Source organism: Bradysia coprophila (assembly GCF_014529535.1).
Source record: "Bradysia coprophila strain Holo2 chromosome IV unlocalized genomic scaffold, BU_Bcop_v1 contig_81, whole genome shotgun sequence".
Taxonomy (NCBI): domain Eukaryota; kingdom Metazoa; phylum Arthropoda; class Insecta; order Diptera; family Sciaridae; genus Bradysia; species Bradysia coprophila.
Genome location: NW_023503375.1, coordinates 715,165 through 732,596, shown reverse-complemented (window position 1 = coordinate 732,596; position 17,432 = coordinate 715,165). Strand labels below are relative to the sequence as shown.

Sequence of the window (17,432 nt, the reverse complement as noted above, 5' to 3'; positions counted from 1 at the left end):
TCGATGCCCTATCGATTGCAACCCCAATCCATTCTATCGTACCCACACACCACTCTAGGGAGCTTGGGTCCGAGTGCTACGGACTGTACGGATGTAAATAAAAAATTTTGTGGAACGTGGTTCAGGGTCACGAACAGACTGAGAATATAAAAAAAAATCGCATTTGCGATCACATGTTTAATTTAACTCTATTCAACCACACCGTGAATATGAATACGTGTCAAGTGTAATGAAGGAGTAGACTTTCTATCAAAATGTTGTAAACACTATACTTAGACCAGTGAAGTAACAGATTTGTTAATGACACATTTATACAAAAAATTGATGTATTTAAAATAGAATAGAGTACAGAAGCCATAGAAAACCAAATGGTGCAAAAAAGCCATTGTACCATTGCAAATGTTGTTTTATTGTATTTTCGTCTGGAAAAATGACTTCCACATAAAAAATTGGCATGCAGAAAATATTATTATTATTTTCAATGTTGCACTGCCTATGCACCACTTTCATTTCAAAATTTACACATTCCTTCTGCCATGACGGTGAAAATGTAAACATCACCAGCATTTAGCTAATTAACTGAAAAAGAGCCCAAAAAACTCTATTTCCTCTTCCGGATAAATGTTAAATCGCCGACATGCAACTTTAACTTGTTGAGGTTTTTTTTTGTTAGAATGCGATTAGTTTTCTGCTAATTTATTTGTATTACAAATAAAGCATGAAACAGGTCGGGTTTTGACGATCGAACTGAGTGCAACCTCGAACCAACGCACTTCAAGCATGAGTTTTACTCTAAATAGGGTACTGAAACTCGGCAGTGTGTCATATAACTGTAAGACACTGTAAAAAACAATTTCATAGAAAATAGTACTCTATTTGGTAGCTGTCGACTATGATCACTTTTTCTTGAGGTGCGTTGCTCGAACGAGAAAATCTTATTTGGTTTTAGGTCATGTTTACGTTCAAATTGTATGAACTTAAAGTTCTAACCAACAAAACTTTGAACCAAAACACTAGAGCTACCACTCGTAGATTAGACATAGTTTAGTTCCATGAACTGTGCAATAAGAAAATTCCCGTATATTTCGAGATAATTCAAAACAATTTTGTTCACCAAGAAAGAGGTCACGGAATTCGTCGAAGACAAATATAATAGTGTTGAAATAAATTTAGGTTTCAATTTCAATCAGAATACCGAAATCGGACGTATTTTCCAGAGCATTGGATTACTTTTATATGTGCCAAGAAAGGTATTGGTCCCTAGAGGCCAAAACTACTTTCAAAAAATTACCCAAATGCGCAAAATTATCGCTGCGTGCTCACTTTTTCGCAATCAGGTTATAGCACTAAAATCAAGCATTCTCATTAGCTCTGGTACAAATAGCTACATGAAGTACACAGTGCTTGCCCGAGTGGAAGTACAGTTTGAGTTATATACTTAATGTAGCTGTATTATATTTTCCTTAACTAGGGAGGGAAAATGGACTTTCCGTCCCTAGGGAAAAGTCTTTCCCTCCTTCGTAAACGTGATATTACACTCGGGAAATAATTTGATATTTCGTATATATTACCCATGATTTACAAGACACACTTAATAAATCAGCGATTTTTGTAGACAAAGTTTATGGACTGGGCCATTGCCCATGGGCATTTTATTTGTGGGCATTGGGTTGGGCATTGTGCTCTTTTTTTCAAATGATGGGCATAGTGGGCCTGTGGGCACAAAATTTTGCTATGCCCACTCATCTCTATTTCGTATCACGATGAGTAAAAGTACCTAGGGCTAAATCCCTCTGGATACGTAATATAAAATTCCTTCCCTTGTATACTAATAAACTATTACTATACACTCGAGTGTGTTGGTGCAAACGTCAAGTAATATTCATTCCCTACTTATGTGATGTATTACCTTCTATTAACCCCTAATTATTCGAGTAGAGTATAGTCGTCAAAAATTGTTACGACCAGGCGTTTGTAACTAAACTTTTAATAGCACACCTGACTGGAGTGAAGTCATTCGGTTGGTTCATATAATCCGTTTATGAAACTCAGTGATGATATTTTCAACTTACGCCGTTTGTGTATTTTATGAACGTACTTTATCGCACTAGTGCAATAAAGGATTTGCAAAGGACTTTATCGCACTAGTGCGAAAAAAGCCACGTGTTGCTGACGTCACGCTACGAATATCTTGGATATTTAATAGGGTGTAGCGGTTTTTACAAAATGTGTTAGTTCTTTTAAGGCTCAGCCGGAAATCCACTCAGCTGGTCCATCTGATCATTTTATGGAAGAAAAAAAAATTTCAAACTTTGATTTTGTGCTGCCGCCAGATCGATTTTTGAAAATTTCGTCGTTTTCGGTCCACATCACATATATCGATTTTTTACGGTGGGCTCAGTGTACATAAAAAGTTGAGTCAACATGGTAATCTAATCTCCAGGCTTCACAGATTATTTTATAAAAAAGATCAAGTCTAAAAAATATTTTTTGAGTTCATGACTGATGGTGATTTTGAGACTTTAATCTCGCCACAAAATTTGATGAAAATGTGCAAAAATGTAAATTAAACTTTAAATATGCTAAATGGACCGCGGTGAGTCAAATACAACATCTGATTTGATTTGGGACACCTAAATTTGATATTTATCTGACAAAAAGTTGTGTTTTTGGTACATGGAATATTGTTGGCGAAAGTCGAATAACCTCAAATCAATAATTTTTTAGCTTAAAATGTATTCCCAGGTTCTGACAATGCTAATTTACAACATTAAATACATCAAAATTTGAAAATGTAAAGAGGCGTAGCCACTGGCTCTAGAACTTGTCAACAGTACGTAAATATATTCGAATATATCTCGACTTTATTCAAGTATATCTCGACTATATTAGAGTGTCTCTCGACTATATTCGAGTGTCTCTCGACTATATTCGAGTATATCTAGACTATATTCGAGGACATCGACAATATTCTAGGACATTGACAATATTCGATGCCATCGACAATATTCGATGACATCGACAATATTCGAAGACATCGACTATATTTGAAGACATCGACAATATTCGAGGACATCGGCAATATTCGATGACATCGATAATATTCGAGGACATCGACAATATTCGAAGACATCGACTATATTTGAAGACATCGACAATATTCAAGGACATCGGCAATATTCGAGGACATCGGCAATATTCGATGACATCGACAATATTCGAGGACACTGACAATATTCTAGGACATCGACAATCTTCGAGGACATCAACAATATTCGAGGACACCGACAATATTCTAGGACATCGACAATATTCGAGGACATCCACAATATTCTAGGACATCGACAATATTCGAGTATATCTTGACTATATTATAAGATATCTGGACTACATTCGAGTATGTCGAGTATTTCTCGTCGAGCGAATTCAGATCGACTATAATTGTGACTGGATTGTACTGGAATTCAGTCAATACACATGAGTAGAAAATCCTAAGTGAGAATACGATCATGATTTTGACATAAGTGTCAGCGCCGCAGGCCGTGAAGAATGATGAAAAATAAAAAAGCGGGGTCGAGGAGCGGCAGCCCCCGCTGAAGGGGTCAAGGGGGGAGTATCCTCCCTTGCAAGTCAACATAAACTTCGCGGGGAATATTTTGTCCGGGTTATTTTGTCCGGAGTTATTTTGTCCGGAGTTATTTTGTCCTAGAGCCGAAGAAGTGAGTACCAAATTTACATTTCAAAGATACATCGTGGCACTATCCATGCATGTTTGGTAATTGACCAGGAAAAACAGTTTTTTGATGTTTTTGTTTACGTTTTGGAAGCCGATGCTAAAAATCCACCGAAATAGTCAGGCTTTTACCCATTTCATCAACCACCTGTATCTCAGTGTGGATGAATTTTAAACCCAATAATTAAACCCTATTTGCCCCGAAATTACACGCAATTACCTTTCTAATGACAACCCACACGACTTTAAGGTTCTGAGGTCCTGGAGAAATTTCCATAATAAAAGTGCGTGTTTTCAGATTTCGATCACCTCCCAGTAGCTTCGAGACAAATTGACAAACTCTTACGAGTGTTCTCTTACATAGTTCGAAAAAGAAATACAGTAAAAATATTGAATTGACCCAACCAAACATTTCAGAAATGAATTAGCAGATTTAATCATTTTGTTGTGATTCTGGTGATTTTTTGTTGGATTTAGAGAAGTATATCGCCTTTGTCTTAAAAATGTGATTTTTCGGTTCAAGGGAGAAATGAAACACAGACAAAGTAGTTAGTTTACTGCCTTAACGAACTATATTTTTATTTTTCAAATTTTGGTTTTACATTTTTTTGTAACTCAAAAATGTTTTTTTGTTTGTTTGTTGTATTGCATGAACTTTAGTACAAAGAAGAAAGTTAATTTAATACAAATTTCATTTGTAATTTTTTTAGGTACTCAAATTATATTTCTAATTAAATTAGATAAACAAATAATTCGTAATCGTTCTATGTATTTATACCCAGTGTAGTATGTGTGTACATTATAGTAATGTAACTTATCCATTTCCGATCGGAAAACTATTCAATTAATTTTCCGATCCAATTTTGTTCCTCTTTCGTAAATATAAACCAAAATATTGTGATTAGAGAGAATGATTAGATTCTTAGTTTTTTTTTTCCTTTAATTTATTTATTTGTTTGTAATTAGTATCGTGCCCACATTGAATTTAATATTTCATTTCATTTCGAAAATATATTTTCTCTGTTTTTACATTTTACTTCTGTACCGGTTTTCTCATTTGGTTTTCATATTCACTTTTTATCACTTGTTTCTTCTCTAATTTTTCATTACTTTTTCTCCTTTAAATTGTTTTAAATAATTAAAAATAATTTCTATGTTCATTTCTTATATAAAAAAAAAAACAAAATATTATTTACAACATACTAATTGCAATGTAACACTTTTGTATGCATATGATATGCACACCAAACAATATTGAACGGTGCTCACTCATATAACATTTGATGCACAAAAATATTACATTGCTTATACAATAGAGATGTGTGATAGGAGTTCATGAGTGTGGATATATTGATAACAATCAATATTGTGGGTGGAAAAATTGTTTGGACTTTGGTTATCGGATTATTCAAAGAAAATGGAAACTAATTCTGAAGACTAATTCACTTAACGAACTTTGAGGGATGGCTACAATGTAGACTCTACATTTAAAATTATCTTGAAAGTTTCCGTGTGTATTAAGTGATCTTTTTGTCGGTTATATCGTACAGAGCCAACACATTGAAAAGTTTCGAGGAACGGGTGTAGACTAGAGTCTAAAAGTCATTCGGAGCACTTTTCTGAGGAATCGAAATATTTTCTACATCAATTTTAAGGATTTTTTTCAACTTTAAGATCAAGAGTTCATTGGAAGTTCTTAGGAATTTTTTTTTTTTGCAAATATTTGCGAATTGAAAGATTTTCCATTCTTTAAACGGATTTTCTTGGAATTTTATTAGAATTTTTCCGAGTAGCAAGAATTGTCTAGATTTAAGATCAGACGTTTGGAAAAAAAATATCAGAAAACTTGTTCTGTAAGAATACGAATTCATCTATTGTCGAGACACAGACAAGAATAGTAATCGATCACCCTGGTTAGTGCATAGTCTTTATAGCAAAATGTATTATGCTATATGCTAAAACTAATGAAGTAAAAGATTTTTTATCTGTTAAAAATGCTTCGCTCAAAAGAAGTTCAATGCTTGTCTGTGAAAGGTTAGAATCTTGGTTAGAATATGTTATGTGCTTTGGTCTAAACAGATTAATGCAAAATCATTCCTCGATTAGTTTTAACGGACGTAAGAAAGACATCGCTTAGTTTTATCGTCGATGTCGTTAACAGATGAAATACGAAGGGTAGACGAGGATCATATTTTCGTTGTAAAAAGAATCTTTTTTGGAGATCAATTAGTTTTAGCCGACATGAAATGTGCTCGGATGACGTGTCAAGTCAACTGTGCAACATGATCGTTTGAAATTTTCTCTCAACCCTTAACTCTTGTTCCAACTCCCATCCTTATCACACATTTATATTTCAAAAATCATAAAAAAACCTAATTTACTAGTGGCCACAAAATCATTTTTCATCTTTTCTTGTAGTTCTAAATTTTTAAGTCTCTAATATTTGATTTCCCTTCCTACTTTCAAATGGGAGTTTATTGTTTTCTTCTTCTTTTGTTCATTAGAAACCGATAGGATTTAAAATCGAAAAAGAATTATTTTTTTGTTTTCATTCTTCAATCAACAAACGGAAGAAAAATTGTTCACAGCAATTTTCTTGTAATGGCACGGCACATACAGTTAGTTATATTATCTGCTGAAAATTTTCCTTGTAAATTTACTGTTCTTGCAATAAAAGTGGAAAATGATGAAGTAAAATTTTCGGTTTGGCTTTTCCAATTACGGAGAAAACAATTTTTGAATGGTGTGAATGATATGAAGGAATTTTGGACATGCTCAAGTTGAAACTGGTTTAAGCTTTAGAAGTGAAATGATGAGCAGTTTAATCTTACCCAGAGTAACGATCAAACACACATTGAAATCTTTGTTCGGCTTATTAAAGGAATCACTCAAAATTAGCCCAAATCGCCATTTAGCCTCTGTTACTGGTTTTTACAATCAGAAACGTTGACAGAGTAGCTACATGGACAGATCGAGAGACATAAATTTAATTTATTCGAAAGGAATTTTCGTATCAGAATCTTTCGTTGTACCAATTGGGTTTCTAATTTTATCAAAATTGATTTCTCCATAATTGAACTAATTTTCCGTTGAATTACATTTTCCAGCAATAATTGAAACCACGTACCTTAATAAAACGTACATGAACAGGTCCTATAGTTAACATTTATTCGGTTTTTGGGGTGTGTCCTTACGTAACTAAATTTTGAGCCTATTTTCCTATAATACTAAAATTTATAAATATTTTTTTAGAGTCCACAGACTGTTTGATAGTTTTTTCTGTTTTTTTTTCTGTTTTATTCATATGGCATCAACACAAAAACAATTAAATTTATTTTATGAAAGTGGTCTCACCGTGGTTTCGTCCTTGGTTTCAACCTCGGTTTCCTCATATCTATTTATATTTTCTCTTTAGGCAACTAAAAAGCGTGTCAATTTGTCAAAATTTAAAACTTAATTTTCTATTCTATTTATATATAGGTAAGTAGCATCACAATTCTTATCATGTTTAATATTTTCGAAGACATTTACATCTGTTAAATACTTCGCGTAATTTCATTTGCATAAATTTCTTTTCTTGCTTTTCATATAAGAAAATACTTCAATTATACGAAGAGTGTTTGTATGGGTTGCCGTTGGCAATTTAAAGTTCCATAAATTAGAGTTAAAGATCACTCCATATCATCCTATCATTTTTGGCGTATTTGTTATAATATTAGAATAAATCGGATTGAACGAAATCAAAATGCAATTGGTTCTATGGGAATACAATACAGGACTGCATCCTAAATTCGAACTGATAGGGTATTCACATTGATCAGACCTTAGTGCCAGAATCTCTAGGAGTTTATTTAGGAAGAGAGCACATCTGCAATTAACGAATCTACTTCCTCCAATCAAAATATCTTTAATGAATAGAAACACAATCTTGTACTTCCTTAATTTAGTCAAAAATTCGGCTATATATATAGCCAACGGCCATCTCTTCATTTTGTTACCATTGTTTAACAGATAAAATATTCGTTACTTCACTCACTTCATTAGTTAACAGTTGCTGACTGGTTGATTGGAAAAGTAGCGTGAGTTTGTGTTTTAACGGTGTAGGGCTTACACTACACACCTGAGTTTTCATTCAATGAAAATTCTAATTTAGAAATTACGATATTTAGATATCAGTATCGGTATTCAATTATGGCTATTGAAAATATTTGGTCTACCGACTATTGACACGAGTATTGTATTCCCATAAGCTACACATTTTGATCGAATTTACTAGTGAAATATTCCATCCGTTTAGGATACCAGTCTCAAGTCTATCCATCTTAGTGTTGAGCGATTTTGACGAATTTCAAAAATATTGATTTGAATTCAACCACTTTGAGGTAACACAATTTTTGTTAGTTTAACATCAGGATTTCTGTCCTGATAAATAAGACAAATTTTTACTCAACAAAAGTGGTATGCAGAGCATATTACTGGCAACGAAATTTACTAAAAATTACCGAAAAGTATTGAAAATTACCTAAATTTACCGAAAATTTACTGAGGAAACGTAGGTAAAAGTTGGTGAATTTGGTAAATTTCGGTAATTTTCAGTAATTTAAATAAATAAACTTCCCAATAAAAGGTCCTCGTTCTATGCGATCCTAACTATAAAAACAAAATCATTTCAAGTGGCTATTTTCAGATTTAAATTAAGATTAATTTTCACGTTCAAACGCTTCATAAACTTTACCATTTTCAGTAACTCTATTTTATCATCGCATTTTATTGCATTTCGCATAAAATGCAGTCAAATTATGCAACAACTAGAAACGGTTTTTTTTATGCCCTAATGTTAATTAATTCTTTAATTGTTGATTTGAATATCAATTAACGTATTGTTTATCAACGACAATTCATTTTGTTTTTCAAAACTTATACCAATAACTTCATCACAAGCGTTTGCAAAACGCTTTTTGGTGGTTTTTATTGCCTGTTTCGCACTTAATTCCATTACATTAATTTAGTTTTATAGGCAACGATAAGCGATTCTAAAGTCATTTCTAAAATGAGTCTACAAATCATTTGATTTTCAATTTTTTTAAAATTTTATTTTTGGTTTTGCTTTAGATTTATTTTCTGTTGTTTTTTCTTTAATTCTTTAATTTTAAGTGATTATAACATCAATCATTCGAAATCACAATTTAATTATCTTAATTTTACTTGTTACGCCGTCACTGGAGGAGTATACACACATTCATATTTTTTTGGTATTTTCTTTTTTGTTCTTGAAGTTGTTGAAGAGATTTTAATGAGAGAGGTGCATAATCAGTGTTACGTTTAAAATTCAATTGTTTTTTTTAAATTCCTATTTTAATCGGTCAGGTATCGGTAATAAAACGATTTTGTGATTTATTTTGTGTTTATCAATTCAGTTCATCGGATCATTTTTGGTTATAGATCAAAGGTGTCTGAATTTATACATGAAACATTTTTTAACGAAGGTAAATCATATATGGGGCATTCCAGCTAATTGGTGACATTTTCTGATATTTTCACTAAATCTGAGCCGATTTTGGTAAACTTATTTTTTCGATTTTTTTGCACAAACCACAGCCAACACAGTACAGTTTCCGTATCATTTTATAACAAAATTTTGACAAAACTTTGGAATTGATTTGAGAGGCTCCGATCGTTCAGTTTAGACACAGTCCAAAAAATGACGAAAATGGCCCATGTTTAGGTACATAAATCTGCCAAATGAAGGCATGAAAACCTCTATATATATTAACTCAATTAAAATTAATTCAAGAAATTCGACTGTCCAAAGGCTCTGTACCAGGCAAAATTTGACCATTTATTAAACGTCGGATTCGTTCCTTAAATATATCAGTCGCGTATTATACAATGACAACGATTGCAGTGAGCGTCATATGGATTTTTAATAATCCTACGTTTAATAAAAACGGTCAACTTTCGTCTGGCCTGCCAACGAGCCTGTCAAAAACGATAATATTTGTTATTGACAGCAATGACAACAACAAGCGATGACCTCCTGCATATGATTTATGTGGTCTTATACAGCAAAATGTAACGCGAAAACAAATGAGATGAAAGATTTTGTGTCACAAGGCTTTAACACTTGCAAAACAGAAGAGGTAACAGATTTAATGAGTAAAAAATATCCCATACAATTCCAGACACCGTGACCTGTCAGCACTTTCAGCCCTAAATTAGTAGCTCACACTCACATCAATTTTATTTTAAAAGTGTGACACACTTTGGCTATACGAATAAGAAATATTTCCGTTGCAGATCCGTTTCCCCATACAACATTTCGAACCGCGACAATTTTTACTAATTATTTATTCAACGTTACGAACATGTACAGTTTAAAGTCATTTCTATTTACTCACTTACGTAAACATAAACACTCTCGCTCCTCTTCGCTCACTCATTGTATCCTATAATTTTTAATTTTCCGTTTTAATTTTATTTAAATTTAATTTTACGAGATAATATTCTTCTTTGACGACAAATACGATGAATTTCAGAGCACCTTCATTTGTCACAATTAAATTTAAAATTTTCGTTAGTGGAGGATATGGCAAATTTTAAATCAAAAATAAATAAATTCGATGAATGACTCATTAAGTCATTTTATCCATTTGAATTATGCTACTGGTAAGGATTTTCCTCTAGCTTAACTTCCGTCACTAAAATTGAGTAAATTTACCCAGTCGTTCTTGCGCACAGCTCGTTAGTCATACAATGACTGGTACAGAAGAAAATCCCATAAGTTCGCATATTCGCTAGAAATGACTCAATTTCATTTTTGTCTATTTGTACGTCGAAAGAAAACGTCCCCCTATTTGTCGTTGAACGCTTTCCTCAATTTTCTTCGACATTGTTTCTTAAACACTAAAAAACCAATTTTCTATTTTCATTGGATCACTTCTCATTCCTTGCATAATTCTCTTAATAATAAAAATAAATTCTCTGGCACTAAGTTATAGTTTTGGGTTGTTGTTTTTTTCATACACAAAAAATTGTTATATTCTATTCGCTATGCTTAAAATTATGGTTCAAAAATCTATAACTTCCATACTGAACGGTCTTTTATTGGGCGCTGCTAAACTTGAGCGAAATTGTGATCGCATGTTACCCATTGTCGGTGGTTCATCTTCGTCATCTGAATCGCTGCGCACACCGACTGGACCACCAATTGCCGGCCCACTGAAATCATCGTCATCATCGTCCTGAAAGAAAATCGGTTCGATTAGGTGATGATGATATGTTGTTCTATTATTAATTTATAACTGCTGTCGTGCTCGAAGGAAATATTTTTAACATTTTGTGCAACCATCGAATCTATGAAGGGAACATGTAATTGGTATGTGAGAAATATACCGAAGCTTGCCCGGAAGAGAGGCAGAAGCGACATTACGTTTTAAAAATATCGAACAACGAAAAACATTGTGATTTCATGCTCTAACCTAATTGTGTAACAAGCAATTGTGTAGCAAGTGAAATTTGCCATCAAATCAATTTTAAGGACACCTATGTCACCTGTTGTCGACAAACAAGTGAATTAAGTAAATTTCGTTTTTATACAGCAATTGTGTTCTAAACCCAGTGAAGTAGTAGCTTTCATCAACTTGTCGATCAACCACTTCACAAGTGGGGATTTTCTGTGTCAATGTAATTCACATTTAACTGAAAGTGAAAGCGGGAGTAGATCATGATCCTAGAATGCATCGAATTTTCTTTACTTGGGATTTATAATCTAAGGTTTTCGGACCTGGTAGGTGTCGAATAGCTAAGCAAACGAATTGATAGAGTCGATAATTATATTGGTGTCACATGTTTGCCGTGTGTGGGTTCTTCATCCCAAAAAAGCCAAGTTTAGCTTTGAATAAAATCTAAATCCGTCTATTCATTCTTTCGTGTTTACAAACTTTTTAACAACGCACGAGCATTATTGCAATTCATCTCGTAAATATTTGCCCAAATTTGTGAAAAACATTTGATGTCACACGTTAAATCTGTTATCTTTAAAGATAATCTTCATCTCTTCTCTATTGCGCATAGATTGAATGGAGCAGACTGATTGCAGTATTTCTTCAACTTTTTACGACAAAAGTTAACTGAGTATAACACACTGCCAAAACGATCTTTAGTTTCGCTTGCCGTGGCTGGTAGGAACAACAGATAATTTTTTAAGCTCTTAATTTGAATAAGCGATCGAAACATTTTCGTCTAGACGCAGACACTGCTCATGAACGATGTTTAAACCCAGAAAACATCATCAGTCGGTCTTTCTTCCAACGGCAATGAAAAGTTAGAATGCAAAAATTAGGCATGATGTAATGTTGATGTGGAACACTTCTATTTTTGACCCACAACGTTTACATCACCCGCGTAATTATTGCTATATACAGGACACAGGAAATCCAAATAGTACAAAGGAAAAACGACTACGAACCATCGAGGAAATGGTAAATACTCTCATAAGATATAGAACGAAGTGGCACCCCTCGTTGAAAACATTTTCTTTTTCAATTTTGTTTTTCATAACAACATGAAGTGCCTTAAGACATGATTTATGAATTAATTGCTACGTAGATGACAGAGATGATAAATTTATAGACAGGATTACATGAAGTTGCTAGTTTGAATGATAACTTCCACGATGGTTGTAAATTTAATGCAACATTTAAATAAACCGTTCTTAGTGTATTGTGCTAATCGTACTCGTGTAAACCGTTATGCTAATTTATGTGCCTCTGTGTGCATTATTAGCTTGCTTCCAAGAGGTAAAATTGATTTAAATTTGCATCGACACACAAAAAAGCCGTCTTTATACATAATCTACTTTTATACGGAGCCGTAAGTATTCGACAGCATCTTTGAACGTTACGCCATTGCTTTTTGTTTGACTTGTTGTTTCGTTGTATTAGGCGAAATACCTAGATTTGTAAGGTCAAAAATTTTCAACATCACAGGCTTTGTCGAAATACGTCAGAATACGTTTTAAAAATGGCATCTGATATAAACTGCGTCAGCGGAAATAAACGATGATGATCTGTGGGCTAGTGGATATTTATAAAAAATGTTCATTTCAGCTTCTGAAGTACTAGATTTTGTACATATAAATCTCTTGAGGACCTGGTGAAAAGAAGTAACAACTTCGAAATTTATACTAGTGAGGTGCAAGGTTAAAGGAACGTAGAGTTAAATGCCTTACTTATGACATGCAATCGGAAAATTTGTTCACTATTCTCCGGTTTTCGATCTAGAAATAACTTTTCGAATGTTTTTTTTTTGTTTACGATGATTGTTAGTGCAATAAAATGACTGCGATAAAAAAACATGCAACTCAAATGGTATTATAAACATAACAACATCCAACATAACAATAGACCATTAAAACATGCACGACATTCACGTGTTTGCTTTGGATGAGAAAAAAAAACATTTTTTTAAAGCAAATTGATTGAGATCAATTAGGAAAAGCTAGAGAAGAGAAGCGGACAGAGTTATAACAACGCATTCCATGATGATCATTATATAGATTCAAGTTTACAAAAATAAATTAAACATTCAATTTGAATCTAATTTAATTTAAAAAAAAGAAGTTCAAGTTTAATATCATAATCCGTTTACCGTGTATTGTCAAAAATTTAGTTTTTAGTTGTTAGTTGAAGATTTGCTTCGTGAATCATTTGTCGTCTATAACTTTCAAATATACATAATTATCCAATATCAATTATATCCGATGCAGTTTGTTAATTGAATTAATTAGAAATAAACTAATTAAGTCTATTACGGAAGAAGATGACAAATCATAGAAAAAGAAAAATCGATTAGTATTATGGTGAGATGGTGAACCTCCTCCCATCATTTAAAAATCAATTGAAAGAAGAAGAAGAAGAAAAAAAATTATTTTGAACGAGAAAATTAAAACTGAAACTAAAGGAAATTACAGAATTGGTAATAACGTAGCCGCAAAAACATTTTAAAGACCACAGAAGGTCAGGGACATTTCGCTTACCGTTACTGCTGATGCAAATAACGAATGGTTGCAAAAGTTTGTGAATCATTTTAGAATCGAACTTGCAGTGTTACATAGGCGACTATATTCATTGTGATGATTCATTTCTGATCAAAAAAGCTTATTTTTGTTGGAAATGTGTCTGAGAAGAGCAGCTGCGACTGTCCTTTCCCAAACTAATTCAAAAACAAAAAATGTTCGGAACACACCAGGCAATACAACGGGAAATAAGAATTCGGAACACATCAGGTCTTTCCTGAAGTCTGATGGTATTACAGATACCTGATTTAATATGACCTGAACTTACCTGAATTCTGAAAATCGTACACAGTTCCAGTAAATCAGGGCAGGTCTAAATAATACCTTCCTGGACTGTTTGCGATATTTAGATTTCATTTAAACTGAGGTCTGTTCCATGCCTTAGTTTACACAATATAAAAGAATAGCCATAAATTTCTGGTTGAACTGCACTTTTTTTTCGCTTTCTTTAGAAACTCAGAGTTTAGTTCTGCCTATAAGACACAATTGATCAATAAAATGTCTCCCATAATGTCAATTGATCATTTTGATTTTCATTACTTCTGTACTTGACAGATTCTTGTACGAAATGTAAATGCCAATTAACAGCATGATACAATCTCTTAGTCAGCATTTACTTAATCACTATCAGCGTCTAGTCAATGAATAGGTCAAAATTTAATCATTGGATCATTAATCACGTAACATGGTACGATTTACTGTGTGGGTGGTATGGTATATACATTATAGAACATGTTCAGGAAAGAAATGATTTTGTAAAAAAATCAATGAAACCCACATTGAAACGGATATTGGATTTTAGCGCTGAAATGTAAACTTAAAATGTTTTTGCGTTTCGTTTAAACTGAAGAGATATCAAGTTCAAAAATTAATAATCGTTCGAGAAATCGTAAAAATTTGTCTAACTTACATCGAAGTCTCCGATAGTAAATCGAGTTGCACTTAATGAATTTTCTGGAGGCATGTCTGGACTGTATAACTGTGGTAATTTTTGATTTTTGTTAGTTAAATGTTAGTTAATGGCAATCAAAAATAAATTTTATTTAAAAAAAAGGTGGAAGAAAGGAATATTTGGTTATAGTTTCGCGCTTCTCGCCCGCCCTACTATAAAAGAAATTCAAACAAGCCGTCAGAACAGTCGGAGCGTTTGCTTCGACTGAGCCCCGCGCATCCCGTAATCCTATTTCGTCCGTAGCTATACTACGTCCGCAGCCCTAATACGTCTTCAACCTCTCATGTGTCCGTTATCAAAATACTTCCGTAACCCTATTGCGTACTTGCAATTATTGGCTACCTAGCCCAAGAATGGCATGTGTAAATTTACTGAAAGTGTTCGTGTTGAAAATTGCGCATAGCGCAATTACGAAAGCCCGTACGAAGTACGTCTCAAATAAAACCAACAATTTACGACATTATTTAAGGAACCCAAATTTATTTTGCCAATTTTCGGTATTCAATTACCTTTAATGAAATAAAAACTAGCAAAATCGGATGAGATTTACTCGATTTATGTGCAAAAAACACTTAGGGTCGAGTAGCAGCCTAAGCCCAATGACCTAATTCTAAAACTTTTGCAAGTATCTGACAGATAAAACAAAAATAAGAGAAATCGGATGAATTTTACTTCATTTTTACCGATTTATATCGTTTTTATTAAAATCCAATAAGGCCGCCGACAGCCATTTTGTTAGGAGGCCGGAAATAGTACGACCGCTTTGCATTCGTTAATACTTTTCAAATAAAAAAAAAATCAAGAAATTCGATCAAAGTTTAATGGAGATGGCAAAAAACACCACCTTCACTGTACGGCCGAGTAGCCGAATATGAGCTCACTCTAAGGGACCTAGCTCACGCTATGGTTAACCGAATTTCATAAACTTTCCCTGATTGGTACAGTCAATACCAATCTAATAAAGCAACAATAATCGAAATCTGTTCAAATTTAGCTGACCTATAGTGGGAAAACTTGGTCCCCGTTGCCTGGTTCACACCAAGGACTCTAACTCACGAGTCGGTCATCCGAATTTTAAAAACTTTTTTTTGCCGATTGGTATTGTAAATACTTTTCGTTTGACGTATCACTCACAACTGTAGCATTTAAATGTCTGAAGATATCATTGAAAAACCCTAATTCGCTTATGTGGCCCAGCTCGGGAGGGGTCGACCCAAAATCGCAAGAGTAATCGATCGCAAGAAAAACCGAATTGATCGCAAGAAAAACAGAATTTGATCGCACCGTAAAATTTCTTTAAAAAAATGAATAAAAATGATAACTTGACCAGCAGTTCCTACAAGAGAGTTATTGTCCTTTTCAAATTTGTTAAGAAAGAGACATTTTCTTTCCCTTGCGAATCGCAAATTGCGATCAAATTCTTTTTTCTTGCGATCATTTCTTGTTTTTCTGCAATCAATTCCTCTTTTTGTTGCGATCAAATTATTTTTTTTCCTGCGATCCGTTTAAGTCATGCCAAATAAATTCTTAAAAATTAACTATGTTTGCTTGATCAATTGTTTTTGATGTCCTAGATTGAACCAAGTAACATTTTTTTAGACTTTAACAAAACAAAAAATTGGGAATTTTTGAGAACTTTTTCCTTAACGATCCTACCCTGCTTGACTTTAATCTTCTTAAATCTTCTTAAATCTGGTAAACCAAATAAATTTGCAAATTGTGACGGAAAATATGCTCGCTGAGAAGAATTACAGATGAAGGGACATCTTTTTGACCTACTAATCTAGACCAGCACATGTTGTCTCTTGTTTTATTTTGTCGACGTCGATGTGTGTCAATATTTTGATACCGTTTCTAATATGCCTATCATGAAGGGAACTGACTTGATGATTTTTTTTAATATGTCCGGATGTCCCCCGAGTGATTTCAACCACTATTTTATGTTCAATTTGATCATAAGTAAATTTAATGGTTTCAGAAAAACCTTTTTTCACAACTAATAAACCCTTGACGAACATTAATTACATCTCGAATAATTAAATAGTTAAACTGCGCTTTGTTCACAGCATATTAATGTCCTGTGCAAACAATTTTCATTAGTTTTGTTCACTTGACTGGGATAACGTATTACATACAATGTGTCAACATTTTTATTTACATTGTTTTAATGGGCAAATAAGCTGCGGTGTTTATTTTACAGAATTTTCATTCTTCATTTGCTTGATTATGTGATTGAATTATGTTAGCAAAATTGCCATTGAAAAATTTCATGTGTTTCGTGTGAAGTGTTTGCATTCTGTTGAATAACATCAATGGAAAAGGTACACTAAAAAGAATTGGTTTTGTCGCTAGGTTCACCGATTAGCCCATGTATGCTAACTGTTCCAACCAACTAAACTTCAAAATTCGAACGAAAAAACTGTATAAATTCTACTTACGTCATCGTCATCCATCATAACTTTCGTGGAAGCGGTAGTTTCATTACGCCTAATTGAGCCTTGATGTATGTCAAGATCGACCTGCAAGATCTGGAAGCGTCGCAAACAGAATACAATTGGCATTGGTAGCACGCCAGCAACAATCATCGCTACAGCTATACCCATTACCCAGGGCGGATATGGAATGCTTTCTGTTTGAGCCTAAAAATAACGAATTGTTATTGTGCACACTGC

General features: G+C 33.4%; 1 protein-coding gene across 6 annotated transcripts in view; it reads right to left on the bottom strand.

The window, feature by feature from the left end:
- Positions 1 to 4,849: 4,849 nt before the first annotated feature.
- LOC119072176 (sodium-dependent neutral amino acid transporter B(0)AT3) overlaps positions 4,850 to 17,432 on the bottom strand; it is a 29,028-nt gene continuing 16,445 nt past the window's right edge. For 3 of the 6 annotated variants that reach the window (XM_037177332.1, XM_037177333.1, XM_037177334.1), the window contains exons 9-10: positions 17,199 to 17,399; positions 4,850 to 10,974 (exon numbers count right to left, since the gene is read on the bottom strand). In XM_037177332.1, the coding sequence (XP_037033227.1) occupies positions 10,801 to 10,974; positions 17,199 to 17,399 (375 nt within the window). In that variant the 3' untranslated portion in view covers positions 4,850 to 10,800. Of the gene's footprint in view, positions 10,975 to 13,381; positions 13,538 to 14,718; positions 14,788 to 17,198; positions 17,400 to 17,432 lie in introns of all 6 variants that reach the window. The other 3 variants (XM_037177336.1, XR_005086803.1, XR_005086804.1) reach the window with 3 other exon arrangements.